This window comes from Anoplolepis gracilipes, chromosome 2 (genome assembly GCF_047496725.1).
Source record: "Anoplolepis gracilipes chromosome 2, ASM4749672v1, whole genome shotgun sequence".
Lineage (NCBI taxonomy): Eukaryota > Metazoa > Arthropoda > Insecta > Hymenoptera > Formicidae > Anoplolepis > Anoplolepis gracilipes.
The window spans coordinates 13106378-13125008 of NC_132971.1; the positions used below are offsets into that span (position 1 = coordinate 13106378).

The following is an 18631-nucleotide window of genomic DNA, read 5'->3' on the forward strand; positions in this document are numbered from 1 at the left end:
AGGCACGCACTTACACGTCCGGCGAATCGTTGCAAGTGTTAGTAATGACTCTATGGGAGGCACGACAACATGCATGCGTGCACTTGGAAAAGAAGTAGCCCCCGGGTGACCGGCAGGGCGGTCGGAAAAGAGATAACGCTCCGGACGACTAGTTCGGACTAGCATCATCCCCCGTCGGGAATGACGTTAGCTCGACTCGCACAATCGAGACTAAAGATGAAATCAAACACTTGGCTTTGCGGTTTCGTAAGGCGTGTGGTAATAGATTCGAGAAAATAAATCAACTACTTGCTATGCTATCGAAATTTAACGAAGCGTGTTTCAATCGGCATCAAATGGGTGGTGCACCAATGAACGATGATTGATTTAGAATTGTTGTTAGGTACATTTAAAGTCGATTATCTTCTCATAAAGACATTGATTTTTATCAAGTTTACAAACGCAAGTAAATTATTATTTATTCTTCAAATTATCATTCAATTTTAATTCAACTATCAAACACTTTTGATTTTTACGAAAACATATTAAGACTCGATGTATTTTCTTATCGAGAAATGAGTTTTTAAAAGAAGATCGCTCCCACAATCTTGCGAGGATTATGTATACAGTGTGCGGAGGGGCGAAAGCAATGCGTATATTTGTCTTACGGTCTCGAGCAGAGGAAAAGAACCCGGCAGTCTCTTAGATCGATGCATTGTTGAGGATGCTCGAGCGAGATGCAAGTATCGGATAATTGGGCTTCTCGTATGCGGAATTATGCACGAAGGCACACGCGCGCGGGCATGAGATAAACGTTCGTTTCCATCGTGATGCTCAAAGATACTGACAGTATCTTTCCGGTGTGCATTAGGATTCTATCTCTGTATCTTCCACGTTACAGTTAAAAGTCCTTTTAAGGACCATTACTTGTACAAATGCGAGCAAATAAATAATATTATAATATATAATAATAAATATATATAAATATTAATTAATAAATATATTGTAATAATAAATAAATGATTTTATAATGTATGCTCTGCGATTGATAACAAAGAAATTTATTTGAAACACATTTTTTATAATTAAGACTCAAAATATACAAAGTATAAAAAAATATTCATTGAATCGGATTTAGATAAGCTATGTATATATATCAATGAACGATTTTAAATTATGAGATATTTTCATGCTGTCTTGAAAATATTATTCTTTAATATTTATTATTTATTTCTTTTTTAAGAAAAACAGTGCTTTATTCATAACTTAATTAAGCCGTTAATTACTGGTGAAAGTTCCAAACTGTTATTCAAATCGTTTTGAAATAAAATCTTGTGCTATCATGATTAGCGGCTCATCGTCGATACATTTATACTCATTGGCTTGCGCATGTTTAAATTAGTAATCGCGGGGCCTTAGGCCCCGGTGACCCCCGCTGGGCTGTTTCACGTAAAGTACAAACTTCGTCGTCGACGTTGATCGCGAGCTCGCGTGCGCTCGCTCGTTCTTAAGATACCTGGCGTTCTCCGAGTACCTGTTCCACCTCGTTTCCTGTACGCGTCGCGTTTACTTATTTCTGCGTCGGTTGTGATTGTCTTAAATTGACATGTCCTCGGATATATATCGTGAATCTTCGTTATTAATTTTGCCGTCGCGCTTCCCTGTAATCGTGACTCACGCGACATTATCATAATTACTACGCACGGGATAGCAATGCACGCGTGTGCTCATCTGAAAGATACGACAACCCGATACGCACCTCCGGCGATTCTGGGGAGGTCTTCCAATGGTTACTCATTGAACCGGCAAATGAGAGACGCTACTCTCTTCCACACCGTTCGTTTCCTATTCTCACGATGAATTATAACAGAGGAATTATACATATACTTGTGTATTATAGTGGACGATATAGTACAATATTTGTAATTATGTCGTCGATTTCTTCGCATATATATCGCGAAAGAACATTCAGTGAAGGTTAATATCATGATAATGTGATGTAAATCTCTAAGGAGGAGTATAGATGCGTTTTTCTCTAGAGGAAGGCCATACATACTATCTCATAATAAAGCATGTTGATAAGGAAATGATTGACGAGCTAATTATACGATGTACTTTATTAACGTTTGTTATATTTGGTTTCATAATCTCTGATCAACGAGACGTATGCAATTTCTTTAGAAACGGTAAATTCTCTTTATTACTTTGATTTTGTATTTGTGTATTTTGTGTGTGTGTATATTTCATATTTTCAGCGTAAAGAAAATTTATGGCAAAGAAAGTATTCTCTGTACAGAAGGATATTCCAATTATAAACAAAATGATGCAAATTTTTGAAGTAATTTATATTTTACTTTAGATTAAAGTAAGTATAATAGATACAAATGTTTTAAATTAAATAAATTTAATTTCATCTTTTTGCATCTTTTTCTCGCGTATCGTCCGATCTATTTTCCTACTTATTAACTAGACGTGCTTTTACAATAGCGAGACGAGGATCAAGAAGACGGATCTACATTGCAAGTCTCGTTGAGGCTTCCCCTAGTTCTGACCTTTTTGGCCTCGCCCCGGGATCGGATAACAATTGCGATAATTACACCGTGAGACCGATAATTACTTGCTAGCACGACGCGACGTTCACGGATAGCCGCGTAATAACAAACGGCCGCCGTCACACATTTTCATGAAATGTCACATCAGATAATGGTAGGTTGCGATAGAAGCCGGAAAGAATTCGCAACATGGTACCCCGATGGACGATATGCCCGCTCATGAGATGCGACGTTACAATGCAGCTGCGCGGAGATAAACGTCGCGAAAAGTACCGCCTCTTTCTCGATCTTTGCTCGTGCTCTAATTCGATAGAGTTGCCTGTCATCTCAAGAAATGCGCGTATATACATTCCGTCACGATTATTCCGCGTATATACATTTCACGCATGCAATTATTAATCCATCTTTCTCATTATGACCTCCACGAATGTTCCTGTTTTTATTTATACCAATTTATATGTAAACAATTTTCGCGATAAACTTTTATTGATTTACGATTGTTAAATACGATTTGACAAATATGGAACGATATACATCTTAGTTTTTATTTTATTTTAAAATATACGCGGAAAGAATATAGAGCTTTACATCTATTACAACTGTTTATGTCTTTTCTGCCGAGTTCGTTATTCTAGTAATAATAGATTTTAAATTCTTTTGAGGCGTGTGAATATTTCTCTTCGTCATTTTCCCTCGCGTTTGATGTTGCATCCATCGTGCAGAAAATCATTGTCCGATACCGTAATATCGACCTCGGTGTATTGCCATCCAGGTGGATGATGTTCGTACAACAGTTGCGGGAGTTTGTTACTCGTAGATGGCAAAGGCGATGACTCGTGGCGCGCAGGTGATTGCGACGTGACACATGTGAAAGGACGATCTTCGAGGAAAGTGACCGTCAACCAGCGAGGTTCAAGGAACCTTTTTGCTGGTGGTTGCTTCCTCAATCCGTCCGCTATTTTCATGAGTCTTCCCGAGTGACGTTTTCAAAAGCCGTCGGGTTTACGACCGTATCCAGCTTTCTATTGTTGCCGGTCATAGGCCAATCACAGTTAGAGGACGCCGAGAACCTTTGCCTTCTACGCAGTAAAGTGCGTATTGATCTCGTAATTCCTTTGCGGAAATCCGCAAAGAGAGGATATTCCTAGATGAACACTTAAACACTAAATTTAGACTTATTATTAGAACTGTCTTTATTATATTCTGGATAAAATATTTCTCGTAAGAAAAATTCAAAGATGAATACATATAAGAGAGAGAGAATATATAATAATTAATAATTATGAAATGTTTAATCTTTTTCTTTATATTGTATGGAACTGTTAAATATTTAAAAAAATAATATATACGTATACATAATTATAATCTTAGAATACGTAATGCGTTTATCAAACGCATTATTAAAAATATTCCTACTTTGTATTACAGAATTTAAACAGAGAATAAAGAAAAAGAAAGAAAGGGAGAAGGAGAGAACTCCTCCACGAAAGATGGTGAAAGAAATTAAGAAACACATCGGGGATTTTCTCTAACACCATTTATTGCTATACCAGAGATCGACCTCTGGCAGAGTCGAGCTTGCCAGTCAAGATGTCTTAACAGACAAGACGCGAAGATGGAGAGACTTCTTCCCGCTCGGGCTCTCGCATTTTCCTCAGAATCTTGCATTGTTAACTAGCCAAGAAATGCCGCGTTTGGCGGTGATTTACTCTCTATAGTATAGTAATAAACGCCATTCGAGAAAATCCCCGATGCGGTTTCTTTATTTCTTTTACTATATCTTTCGAGAAAATTCTTCTCCCTTCCTTTTTTAATCTCTTTTTTGGGTTATTTATTTATATTTTGCTATACAAAATAGAGGGATTTTTAATATAATGTGATTGATAAACACATTATATATTTGAGATAATTATGCATATGTATATGTTAGTTTTTTAAATATTAATAAAAATCCTACTAATAATTCCATAAAAATTTTAATAATAAAAATTCTACACAATACATATAAGAGGAAAAATTATATATTTTCTCTTTTATATATATATATATAATTTACCTTTGAACTTTTTACACAAAGTATTTACTTCAAAATGTAATAAAGTCTTATAACAAATCTGTTGTTTAATTGTCAAGAACATGAGAAAGAAAGATGTGAAGAAAATGAAAACGAATTTTTTCCTTATCGTGTACATTAATGTAATAATGTAATATGTTATATAGCTTGTTTTAACTAGCGTTTTATAAATAGAATTGTATATTGGGCAAACATAGATTATATTAATCTATTACATTTTATTTTCGGCTGTTATGTAAAAACTTTTGTAAGTATTTTTTTTATAATACAAGAACATATTCAATGATATATTACTTAGCAAAAATATAATTGATTCAAGAGAAGAAACAAATTTAAGAAAAAATAAAAAAGAAAAGTAAATTTAAAAATTACAAATTAATAGAAATTTTCTCTTTATTTAGAGAATTAATTGTAAATACAAGTGATAAATACCTTAAACATAAATTTATTTTAAAAATGTATATAAAAAAGTCATCACAGCAATCGTTTATTATACATCGCTTGTATATATTTCGTCAACACGTTACGCTGTTGAATCGTAAATGCTTCGCGTGATAGACACTGTGACGCCGAGACGAAATGCGAATAACAACGGCGCCTGTTACCGAATAAAATTTCCGTACCATGAACCTTAGTCCCGCAAGGTTCATTGTGAAACCGCATTGAAAGCCGCGGTCTTGAATTGCGTCCACGTTTGTGAACGTACCGTGAGCCGATTCGAACCGGTCTCTGTTACATGCTCAAAGAAATTTCGTGCTCGTGCGACCGCAATGTGAACGTCGTCGGTGCATCTATTTAGCCATTTTTTACGTACTACAGAATGAGTTGGACAGAGATTGCACGCTCACGCACGAAGGTTTATTTCTCAATTCGCGCAATTGACATAAGAATGGTTGTAAGATATGATACAGTAATATTTCTGAATTTAATTTTTAATGTTGCCGAATCATTATATATTTTTCACTTTTTATATTGTATTTTTATTTGATTTTCTCAACACAATATATGCGTGCTGTTTTTATTATTATTTTTATTTAATAATGTTGTAACGTATAACAAAATACATAAACGTATAAATAAATAAATAAAAATAATAATAAAAACAGCATGCATATATTGTGTTGAGAAAATCAAATAAAAATACAACATAAAGGTGAAACAAATCATGTACTATTATTTTTATTTCAATGGATTTTTTTCTAGAGTATATACAATTTTTTTTGTCCGTCTATCTATGTGTCTAAGGAAAAATTGAACAGCTCAGTTATGTCAAAAATTAATAAATCTAATACATTTTGAAATCTATGAATTTGATTGACGCGTAAAACACTTTTAATCTTTTTAAATATAAGATCAATAATTAATTAGTGTAGAGTTAAAGATTTTCCCTGTAGAACATAATTTAATCCCAATATCGTAAATATTATATCGAATTAATATTTTTATAGTGACTGTACTACGAAAATTTTATAACGACATACAAAAATTCATGAAAATAAAAATTTTAATAAAATTTCATAAATTTTAAAAATTTAAATAAATAAAAATTTTAATTCTACAAAGAGCAATATTTATTTAAATCCACAAATTAACCTTTACTCCGTACTGATGGGTCATTTTTGTCTGTGATTTTTCTAACAACGTCAATTTCTCGAAAACAAATAATCATAAAATAATATATTTAAGTAAATTATTTTTCAAATTTATTATTTTAATCTTTATTTAGAATCTTCAAAGAAGGTATATACATTTTTTCAGATTTTTTAAAGCACTTTTACATATTAATAAACTTATCGAAAATACGCTGACCTACCTGTATAGTTAGAAGGTGCCAAAAATAACAATACGGAGTAAGGGTTAATTATTAACTACATTTTAAAATATTAAAAGTGCTTTGTGCAATGTCAAATTGTATATTGAATATATTAGCTTTATTCACTTTTGACGTATCTGATTCGTCCAGTTCCTCTTCAATTGTAAATGCTATTTTATAACGCTGAATATTGTGCGATCGGTGCCGTTGCCACGTCGACGCCAGGCGGCAACTCGCGCTAAAGGGATGTTGGGGTAAGGTTTAATCTGCATTTTAAACGAGCCATGCCGCTGCGCGCAAAGAGGGAATCGGTCTGTGCACGCCTATATTCATGGCGCGTTACCGGCCAGAAAGCCCCACACACGCTGCCCGCATACATCCGTTGCAGCATCCGAGATCCTCGAATCATGTCCGTAGGCTGGGAGATCGCATCTCTGCATGATCCATCTCGGATCCCTTTCGCATGGGTATTCCCAAATGCTTCGTATGAAATGCGAATGATAATTTCCATCTCTCTGTTTTCCAATTAATCAATACACAGAAGAAATTTAACAATTCCGCTAAATTGATTCTTTACTGGATCATTCGGTCTTATTAATCGCGGTATTGACTTATGTGAGATGACACTTGATCGGGGATGATTCAATTATTTTGAAGAGGATCTTCGTGGTATTTTTTTATTCGAGTACTTAAATCTGATAAAATCTACTCGCAATCAATAATTTTTCATGTACATGTGACAAATCATTCCTTCCGCCCTGACTTTCTATCGTTTTCCATATAAGCCATCCACATAATTTTCTTCATCCCATTAGCCATCCAATCCATTAGCGATCCGTCCAATTAACTACGCGATCAATACTTTCGAAAATATGCTCGTTAAAAACCAGTCGCGTCTCGCGCGCGCCACGTAAATTTACGCAAATCGCAGTTCACGTATATACGGTAACTCGATATACGCCGTAAATCCACGCTCGCTCTCTCTTTTAGCTCTCTTAGCCTCTGCACTCAACCGTTATATTTTTTCGCACCGAGAACGATATCACATGGTTGAGGCTTTTCCTCATTCGGATCGCGGGCGCGAGAGACGGCTCGGGAGCACAGAGTGAAAGACGTCCGACTCGAAGAAGTAACGATGTCATGCCGATTAATTTGATCGCGCACCCAGCTTGTTTACCACGGCGGGGCGCGTGCGTATTTTTTAACCGGGTTCATGAAACAAGTTCGTGAATTTCTCTCTCTCTCTCTCTCTCTCTCTCTCTCTCTCTCTCTCTCTCTCTCTCTCGGTCCCGCTTCCTCGCGGCAGCCAGATCGCAATCAGTCTTGCCGGACTTTCATCAGATCGAGCCGCTGCGAAATGTATGTTTCGATGTACTTCGCTACTTCCGCACGCGCAAGTTTTATTATTATATTTGTGCGTAGTCGTGTAGAGTGTAAATACAGACGCGTCGATGCGTACGCCGTGTAGTGCGGCCAGCGATTAATGAGCCCTTGTCAGTCGCGTGCACGTGTCTGTCACTTGGACAACATCCGGTACGGCAGCAGCCGCCGCGTGTCTCTCCTGCGTACCTCTCTCTCTCTCTCTCTCTCTTTCTTTCTCTTTTTCCCTCGTTAATTTATTACGGATTCTTTCCTTCAGATCAAGCGGATATCGGGGAACGTGTGTTTAACTATGCGCTGCTCTCGACCGCATTAATGAGCTAATTCATTTACGTTGCTGCTTATAGTACGGCTTACGATGATTAACTAAACACCAAGTCACTTTTGTCAAATGAAATAAAAGATATATTTGCGATTTTAGAATTAAAAAATATGTATCTATTTTAATTCACATAATTAATTAAAACATGCTTTTCATTTCTTGAATATAATTTACAAATAACTTGATCAATATTTTATATTAATATTTTATTTTAGTATATAAATAATAAATATTCTCTTATTTTTTCAAATGTATATTTATGCCTTTTTTTTTATAAAAGTACAGAAAGTGCAATTTATGTTTCTTCCTTTGCATCTGGCGCTTACTGTCAATAAAAAAGAAAGCGATTCTAATTTGTTGAAATGTCTTTTGAGATCCAGCTTTCAAACAAGTCTTAATATACACTAGTAGTATGTACCAACGCGTGATCGTCCTAGTCACGCGTAACGAAGTACGCAATCGCGTCGCGAAAAATCAATTGATAAAGTTAAAGTTAATTATGCAGCGCGCACGAGAGTGTCTGATAAACTTTTCAGAAAACGAGTGATATCGAGAGCGATGAAATTTAACGTATCCGCGTTCGCACTTAACGGCCTAATGCAAATTCCGCGGCGATAACGCTCTGATTTACGTTCTCACCGGAATCTCTCGTTTTTCGTGGATCGTTGAAAACACATAGTTTTCCACGTGCTAGCCGTGCGAATTAAATTAAGGGGTACGTACGTCCGTAAATCACGCAGTGAAAGTTTCAGCTTAGTTTCGGCGCTAGATACATTGTTCCGCACGATATTTTATACCGTTAATGAGACACATGGTTGACAGGCAAGAAGGTCCCCGGTTCCTTATCGCGCGCATCATAAACGTCCGTTCTGTCGTCATGGTCAGACTGGTTTTGTATTCTCTCTCGTTGTCGCCTTCGCACTGATTGGTCTTGGATAATGCGATACTGGACATTCGATGAAATTTCGCGATATCGCACTTTCCCCTTGTACTATGTTTGCCTTCGTCGCTATTTTATCTATTATAGTTTTATGATTTGTTTTGCGTTTTGTTATGTGATTTGATAATTTATTTTGGAACGCGTTCTATTGTGAAAATATGCAACGGCTTTACATATTCAGGGTATCACTGACACTGTCAACGGGAGCTGACAACTTGTGCCAGGACATATTACATAATTTATCGCATGATATTTTAATGTATGAATCGTAATGAAAGTTTATTTCACGCGACCAGCGCGTCAGAGCGTGATTCGATTTATTTTTGTATTGTTATTTATTATGTTATCTTTAGAGAATTTTTGCCCTGGATACTTGCATGCATATTTTTTTACAATTTAAGGTAGTAACTAGGGCAATTCGTGTTACCTCGCGTTCTTGTACATCGCAGTTCAATGAACATGCAACGAGTCACGACACGCGACACATGTCGCGTGCATTTCCGTTTTAATGAATTAAAAGAAACAATGCTAGATGAAAAAGTTTCTATGATAAATTTAGTGCTTCCTATCCTTCCTATCCATTAATTCCAGATTAAATTATTGATGGTCAGTTTTGCTATCATTTGAATCTTGTTCTATTCTAATCTGCGATAGTGTGTGCCTACTATACATCTATGTATATTTTTCACAGATATACATTTGCTATTTGCAAAATGTATGCAAAACAAAATTTTTCACTGTGTCTTGTTGCTCTCTGCTCGAAATAAAAAATATATAGATCACAATTTATCTGAAAAAATCCTTTTACATAAAGGTTTTTTTTTTCAAATGCTATTTTATCAATTCGCTTTAGGTGTGAAAAGCCACTAAAAATATTATTGAATCAAATAATTTTTAATTTTATTGAGGAGATTATTCGATTAATAAATATAGATGGAAAACACTGTTCATAGACATTTTGTTAAGTAACTGTAGATATCATTTATGAGTTGTCTGTAGATTATATGTAAATTTAATATGTAAATTTGCTAAACTTAAGTTTTACATTACAGTGTGACATATGCAGTCTACAACGAAATATGCAATCGTGCATATTTCAGAACCATAATTTAAAGAGACTTTTTAAGAGTGTGCATTGTTTAATCAAAAAGATTTTTTTTAATAAAATAATATAAAAATATATACACATTATATTTAATAATTTACTCATTGTATTTTAAAAACAAATTATTTTCTGTGAACTAAAAAATGTTTAAAATAAAAGAATAAAAGCATTGTTGTATACAATCCAATAAAACATAAAAATCAAGTTATGTATAAGTCACATATATAAAATAATAGCTCTTAAGGGTCCGTAAAATTTTAAAAGATATTATATAAAATAATATCAAATAAGAATACCTTTGAATTTTCTAAAAGACAATTAATAATTATCAATATTACTTTGTCGCGAGTTAATTATTTTTGCATTAATGAACCGATGAGATTCGTCGTCGAATCTTCCACTTGACTTAACTCTATTTGGTAAAGTTTCATTTTGCCACGGAATGTAGTCGCGCGTCCGTCTCTTACAATTAGTCTCGATAATGAAAATCGCGGACGATCGAACGAGGTCGTTTTAAGCGCTACGCGCTTTTAATTACGAACACGAAGTATACTGTTGCATTCGTTTAGCGCCCTTTATTTGCGCTATCCTACCATCTAATTACTTACACGAGCCACATAGTCACGATCCGACATATGTAGGCGTTATTGCAAGGTGCAAGCCTCGCACCTTCGACGATCTCCTCTCTTTGGAAGATGAGAAGATACGAGCCGCGAGGCTGGATATTAAATTAAACGCTACAATGTATCGAGGTGGCTTAGAAATAAATCGCGATAACGCTTCCGATATTGCCGACAGTTATGTATTTGCGAACGTGTTACATTGTTACAAAAAAGATCGCTCATTAGTTCATTTTTCCCATTTACACGATAAATGTAATTGTAGTTTTATTCTAATCAAATTAATATCTTTGCTACAAATAAAATTTGATATCTCAGTTTATTTTTCAAAACAATTATATATAAAAAAAATATGATTTTTTTTTTAATTAAAAGCACATGTCCAAGTTATATTTTTCTATGAATTTTCTCAAATTCAACTTCGGGTTTTGATATGGTCTATTAACGTACAAAAGTTATTATTTCACGATGCAATCTCCAACATTAACACATGAAATATTCCACACCTTCTTTCGTATGCGAAACGTTTTGACTCTATTTAAATTTTATTCGGGTTCTTGCTTATCAGCGCGCGTTCTTTAATAGAGAAAGACAGAAAGGACAGTCACCGGCTGACTGCATGTTTTCTTAATTTTGGGTGTATCCTCACAGAGCGTGAATTATTCTGCAATTAGCATGATTAATGTGTAAAGTTATGTTGTAATTATTTTTACTTTCATGTGCAATTTACAATATTTACGAAAATTTTAATTAGTGTAATTGACACTGCACTTTTTATCATATGCTTCCTTTTTATTCAATTGTATTTCCTATTTTGTATTTTTTTAAATACTTTTCTGTTATTTTAATCGTAGTTTGTATTTTTTTAAATATTTTTCTTATTGTAAGAAAAAAAGTGTTTTTTACGCACAGAATATTTGGTAAAAAGTACATGTGCGAAAGAATTTAAGAAACTTTATTCATTATAATATATTTAGCACGAAAGCGTCTATGAAGTTGATTAAGGAACGAGATATACAACGCGATCCATTTATTTGATTGCAGGGCAACGAGGCGGTGGTGCCAGAGGGCTGGCCCCTGACGTTAGGCGGCAGCGGTCTGATCCTGCATCTGGGTGAGCTCGAAGCGTCCGCGCTACGTCTCGGGGAATGTTACCTCTGCGTACGCAGCGTGGCTGCTACAACTGCAACCACCTCGTCGGTCAACGGCGTTAAGACTGCCGGTAAAGCCGCCGAGCAAAATACCGTTGAGGTGAGTCACGTCCTTTTTCGTTCCTCTCCTCTCTTTCTCTCTTTCCTTCGTCGATCCTTTGCGAAAGGAGCGAGTGCAAGTGACGTCCTCTTGGTATCGTCGCGAGAGAATGACAACTTCGTCTTAATGACACCGAGTCGAAGACTCGGTCGGAATTCCTGGCGTTCCTTCCGAGTGATCATACGACGAATTCTCGGCATAAATATTATAGCCAGTCATCGCGTACGCAGACACAGGCATGTAATGGGACGCGCGTTATTAGATGTTCGTTTAACCCTTCCTCTCAGATAATAAGACATATTTCCTAGAACGCCGAGATAACATTGTCACGCTTTTAACGTTTTCCTGTTTCTAGAATTGTGCCGAGTAAGGCGATTTACCGCGATAATAAAAAAAGTTACAGCTAAATATTTTTTACTCATTCATAATCTTGTTTAATTACCTTATTTAGCGAAAAATTTTTTATTATTACTAGTTTAAACTGTAGGAAATTATTGCTATTTTATAATAAAAATAATAGGCTCAGAGTAATAACAATTATTAATAACCGTTAGTATATAGTATTTAATAAATTTTTTCTCCTTAAAAAGATGGACTAAAAAATAGTCCGAAATGTTTGTACATAATAATGATAATAATTATATATATATATACAGGTCCGGGAGAGATGAATAATCTTTTTAAGAATTGCTATATTTTTGTCATTTAAAGCAATACTGATGAAAGCATGATACAATAATATTTTGGATTCAATATACTAATAATAAATAATAGTATAAATGTGAAAGACAAATATACAAATTTGTTAATAATAAACAAATAATATATATGAGCAGTCCATCTATCTCGTACTTTGGATTAGATGGACCAAAAATTATACGGGAGAAATGGACCTGCATAAAATATTAATGATAAAAATTTATTGTCTGTTTTAGTGTATTTCAGATGTTTTTAAATAAATTGTAGATAAAAAAATTAAATATTTAAAAAAATTACCAACTTTAATATTAGAAGAAATATTTTATAGAAAAAATTAATTAATTAAAAATTAAATTCTAAGAAAAAATTTAAAACTAACAAACTTAAAGAAATTTCTTAACAAATGAAATTATTATTAAAATTATTATTAAAATTGTTAAAATTATTATTTAAAAAATTATTAATAACTGTATATTTATATATTAAGATATTTTGTTTATGTATTTTATGTGGCCAGTGCGTTTTCTTAGTATTGAATATACAATACTGAATATACAATATTGAATATACAAAAAGTCATGCTCATATATAGATAAATTATTCTTATAAATATAAAATTATTAATGATCTGTGTTTCCCGTGTTTCTTTTCTCCTGATTTAATCCATCTCCTAAATATCAAAGAGAGATAAATCAAACAGCCATTATACTTTCATTAGGATCAGCATCACTACAATAATTGACTGACATTTTCACTTCAAGTTGAATACTGATTCAAAAATATTAAATAACATATATATTATTTTATCATTTAAATAATGAAAAAAATTTTGACTTTTAATTTGTATTCCACAAGATATTAGCTAAATTTTAGCAAAAAAGAACCATAAATAATATTGCCTAACACTCACGTCCGTTATTATCATACAAAATCGCTTTCAATATATTCTGGCGACCGGTTCGAGAAATAAACAAGGGTCCTTCTCTCTCGAACTTATATTATATATATAAGTATAAATTAAATTTAAGTAAATAATAAAATAGTAGATTTTTTCATAGTTTGTATTATAACAAAACAAAAGAAAATTGCGCTTCAGTCATCGCGCCTTGGCTCTTATTTACCTTTTTTCCGTTTAGTAATTGTTATTGTAATTTTAACATTTCTAGTGTAGAGAAAGAATTAAATTAAATTTCTTTTATTTAATTCTTTAAATAAAGTTGTCTACTACTGTTCGCAGATAGCAGTAGTCTGGCGAACTACGTCGATGAGGGCTCCGGGGATCTTAGGTTGGGATCGTGAGGACGAGTTCATGGACTGGCGGGACTTGACGAACAAGGGTCAGCCGAGCTCGTCGTCGGCAAGTGCGGCGAACACGAGTCTCAGCGGGGCGCACTCCTCTAGCGTGATGAAGGCCACTGGTCGTCTGCGACGAAGATCGCGCGAGGACGCGCGTCCAAGGACACGTGAGACCAGCAGCGTTGAACATCGTCGGGAGGAGGCCAGATCGATTGACAGGCTCGAGCGTCAATCTTCTCGTGAGAATCGCACGATTGGCAAGTCAGGTTATACCAACACGGTGATGAAGTCCAAGTCCGCATCCAGCGTCGACGCTTGGAAGGAGGATCTCGACGGCGAGCTTGGTCGAGGTTCGAGTCGCAGAACGCATTCCAAGAAGTCCTCTAGTCCCACTGGCGGCGATGAGAGTCGCGTCAAAGTGAAGCGGTGCACCAACGTCGTCTCCTCTATGGCGATGGAAAAATGGAAGGAGAGCAGCAGGTGCGAAACGCGCAGCAGATCGATCGCGCCGAAAGATCTGAAGAGTCCGTTGCAATTTGAAGAAAGCATTCTGCGGCAAGACAACGGCGCTAATGATTCGCCGAAGGATCTCGAGGACAGATTACGAAACGTAGGTGGTCCAGGTGACGTCAGTGACGAGGATCTGCCGGCGTACATAGGCAGTCTGCTTGTCACCGTCGAGAGAAAGATCGAGAGGGTCTCGCTTGACGATATGACGTTCCCTTGTCCAGCGTGTAGGAACATAGACACGGACGATCCGCTGTTAGGATGCAGATGCGCTGGCGACGACTGCAGCTGTGGCGAGGATACCTGCGACTGTTCTTCCTCTGTATCCGTTTCGCGAAAGGAGCAATCCGCAAAGAGCTTCGAAGTGGCAGGAATCAAGCATATCGATAGTGACGACGAAGAGGAAGTGCGGATGGGATTTGGTAAGTAAAATAATAAGAATTTTGCTTTTACCTACAGTCCGATTTTAATTGTTTTTAAGCGATTTAATTTAATTTTTTTTTAATGACTCGAAAATATTCTTCTTTCGTATAAATGATATTTTTATTTAGAAAGGTAAATTATTCGTATATACAGATTTAATAGAATATATAGATTTATTAATGAATTGTCGAGGGAGAGTTTACGAGTTTTAGAGATCGCGGATACAATGTCAAGTTCTCAAATGATTGTTTATCGGACGTATGTGGTTTATGAAAACTCGCGAATGATTTTTGCCAAGCGTGCTCAGCTGCTCGCATTCGATAAACCCTCTTATGCGCAGACGCATGTATGTGCGTATATGTATACGTGTATGATTTACCGACAACTAAACTCGCACGGCGCGCCGAACTTGAAATTCTGGTCGAAGTACGGCGTAGGCGGCTGTACCTTGTAAAGTGGCTACTTCATGTCATGCCGTCTATTGAAAAATCCGAATGCTACTTGTGCGCCGAATCGGCGTGCTTGCACTTCGTTTGTAGTGGCGTGAAAAAGTTCCGCAGCGAGACTCGAATGCGTGTGAATAGAATCGTTGTACTAGTGATGTTATATTCCGATATGCATGTGCTCGCGTGACATGCGAATACGCGCCTTCACAGCCTGAAGCTGCGACAAAATTTATGACGGAAATATTTCCTGCTAAATAAAATACCGAAAAGCCGTAACGTGAATTTAACAGAGCCTTCTATGTTAATTCATAATTTATTCCGCAACAATATAATATGCGACTTAGCACATGGATGTCATTAATTAAGGTTTTGGGAACACAAATGTTCTTTTTTTTTTTTTTTTTTTTTTTTTGCAAAGCTTATTTCCATAAAGGCTAAAATTATTATTTAACAATGTTCAGAAATAGATTAAAAAAAAAATTGTCCTCCCGTCTGAATTTATTCAAAAGCCATAAAATCTGCATTTTATTTTACTTTTTTTGCGTGTATTAACAGTTATTAATTTTTAAAAAATTTTATTTATTGTTCTACTCTAAAATCGCGTCGGATAATTAATGCAGCTGAACAATGCAGCTTGTTGCTTAAAGCGGGTCGAGAATCTTTCTTTCTCTCTTTCTCTCAGTGCAGTAAATTTTCAAGTCATGTGTCACAATCCGGGTTTAATCCGTCTCCCCGGGGCATCGTTAACGAGCGATGACTCTCGCGTCGACGACACAGGCGTAATTGTAACGGACGAGTATGCAAATTGTCGGCGCGTTCTCTTGTCACTCGATCTTTCGTCGTGGAACTCGCCAAACGAATCACTCGTGAACCGAGCCGGACGGGCCGAGTCGAGACCGGACTTTAAAGTCTCTCGCGGCTCTCTTCTTGCCGATCTCCTTTCGCGTCCTCCCACGCTCGTCTCGGCGCACCTCTTTGGTAACTGCCGCCCCGACAGGTTTGCAAAGTCAAGAGCCTTTATCCGAAACGTCGTCACATCGGCGGCGTCGACGTAAAAGTGAGCCTGCAATGTTTGTCGTTCCGTTGCGTGACATTTTGCACAGTACCACGTGTAATTTCCTCTTTATGAAGGAATTCTTCCTGTCAATTTCTTTATTTTCAATTATGAATCCATCTTCTTCTCGTTTGTCGTATGCAAACATATAGTTTAGTAGAGTTATAAATGTCATTTTACAGTTAGTTTATAGACATTTTGTACTATGATTTAAATATAATTTAGAACGACGTGATATATAACAATATATAATAAATAAATATTAAAACTGAAGCTATTTTAAATATGATTTATGAGTGGATTATATGGAAAGTTATATATGGCTAACATAAAATATTTTAGAATTACTTATAATTGCCAGTAGTAATTTACAACAAATTCAGGTTTTTTTTTCTTAATAAATACTAGCTCTTTTATGAAAATAACAAATTTAATAAATATTTATTATTCGCTTAGAATCATAAAAAAAATCTTGATGTTTCCCATAATGTATTACGATGGTTAAAAAGAAATACAAAAAAGGAGATTTGATTCCATAAAAAAACGTAACGTTATATTATAAAGATGATTCTTCTTAATTCTTCTTGTTAATTATTTTCGATTTAAATGGTCGTTGAATGAATTAAGTATTCTGAATGATCAAGATTTCTTTCTTCTTCTATGAAGCAGAAAACAAGAATATTATGTTACAATACCACGTTAATGTCGATTATACTTATCGTTGTAGGAATGACTCGCGCAAAACGCACGTAATCATCGTAACAATTATTTTTTAGTTCGCGGCTGCCACACAGATACGCATACATGCACACACACACGCAGGAATGGCGAACCGCAAATACCGCGGACCGTTGTGAACTATTACGACCGAATCGCGCGTCCGTTACGGCTTGCAATTGGCAGCTCCGGTATATATATGCTCGAACATGTTTCCTGACTTTTCTGCGGCTGGTGTGCCGGACGTGTGTCAGCGATGTTTATGTTCGCGGTGCACGAGGCGAGCGACCTGCTCCGACAGTGAATGAACGGAGTAACGAACTCGTCAATGAGTATTCGTGCTAATGACATACGACAACAAAGCGACGATTTTTCCGCAACGTTTTCTAAGCAAACAGAAAGATTGTCGAATAAAAAAAGTTGACCGTGAGGAATCCAAATACATTTATGAATAATGTTTATCGAATACATTTACGGATTATAATTGATTTTTCTCAATTTAATTTTTTACATAAATTAGATTTTGTATAAATAAATTAACGCTGCGAAAGTATTAAATTAAGTTATAAAGATTTGAACTTCAATACAAGTTACTTCAATTAAAACAATTTAATAACTTTAGAAATTTCTCGTTAAATGCTTTGAATTCTATGCCAATTTGCGAACAAAAAATTTTTACAGACGAGAGAGAAATAAATATAAGTAATAAATCAAAATTCTATTAAAGAAAAAATATAAAGATTTTTTTTGATTGTCTAATCAGGTGACGAGAGAGAAAACACTCTTTTGCATACAGATATGATACGTTTCACGGAGCATGTAAATGAAATAAATAATCGATGAATTAAGATAGTCGTGATAGTGAGTAATAACGGCGTAGCATCAATAATTTTATCTGTATTTCCCTATCTCTATTTTGGCATCCATGATCAAGTGCGAAGAACCGGTCTTTATTCATATTCTCGCCCGGAAACGTCCATTTTGTTGTCATCGTTTCGTAACCTGCATAGCCGACATGGTTACACTTATGGCATACCACGCCACGATCGGACATGACTTTGCGCCGGTTGTCGTGTTCATTAGCATGTGGACATCTCATTGACGGCAGCTCGGTCTCGTCGGCGCGACCCACTCGTTTTCGCGACCAGGTTTGTCGGCAGAACATAATCCGCCCGTTGTGGGATATAAACGCCAATGTGCCCACACGCGAGGGTAAGAGAGGAGAGAATACCATCGGGAATGAGTTACGCCGCGTGACAGCGCGGAATGCATTCGCGATTTAGCTTCCTTGGACCTCGAAGACCGTGGAGATAAAAGGAAAAATTTACCCCCTGGATACTCTCAGAAAATTGATCGTCCTTATAAAATGACTTTTTTTAAAATTAAATTCCATTTACAATAGCGAATTTATTGAAGGTTTGCAATTTCTACAATATCAGGAGATTGATGTTAC

General features: G+C 35.7%; 1 protein-coding gene across 5 annotated transcripts in view; it reads left to right on the plus strand.

The window, feature by feature from the left end:
- The window catches only part of LOC140662972 (puratrophin-1), a 300935-nt gene that overhangs the window by 147392 nt on the left and 134912 nt on the right, over nt 1-18631 (plus strand). For all 5 annotated transcript variants that reach the window (XM_072886768.1, XM_072886767.1, XM_072886770.1 and 2 more), the window contains 2 exons: nt 11830-12036; nt 13973-14960. In XM_072886768.1, the coding sequence (XP_072742869.1) occupies nt 11830-12036; nt 13973-14960 (1195 nt within the window). The remainder of the gene's footprint in view (nt 1-11829; nt 12037-13972; nt 14961-18631) is intronic.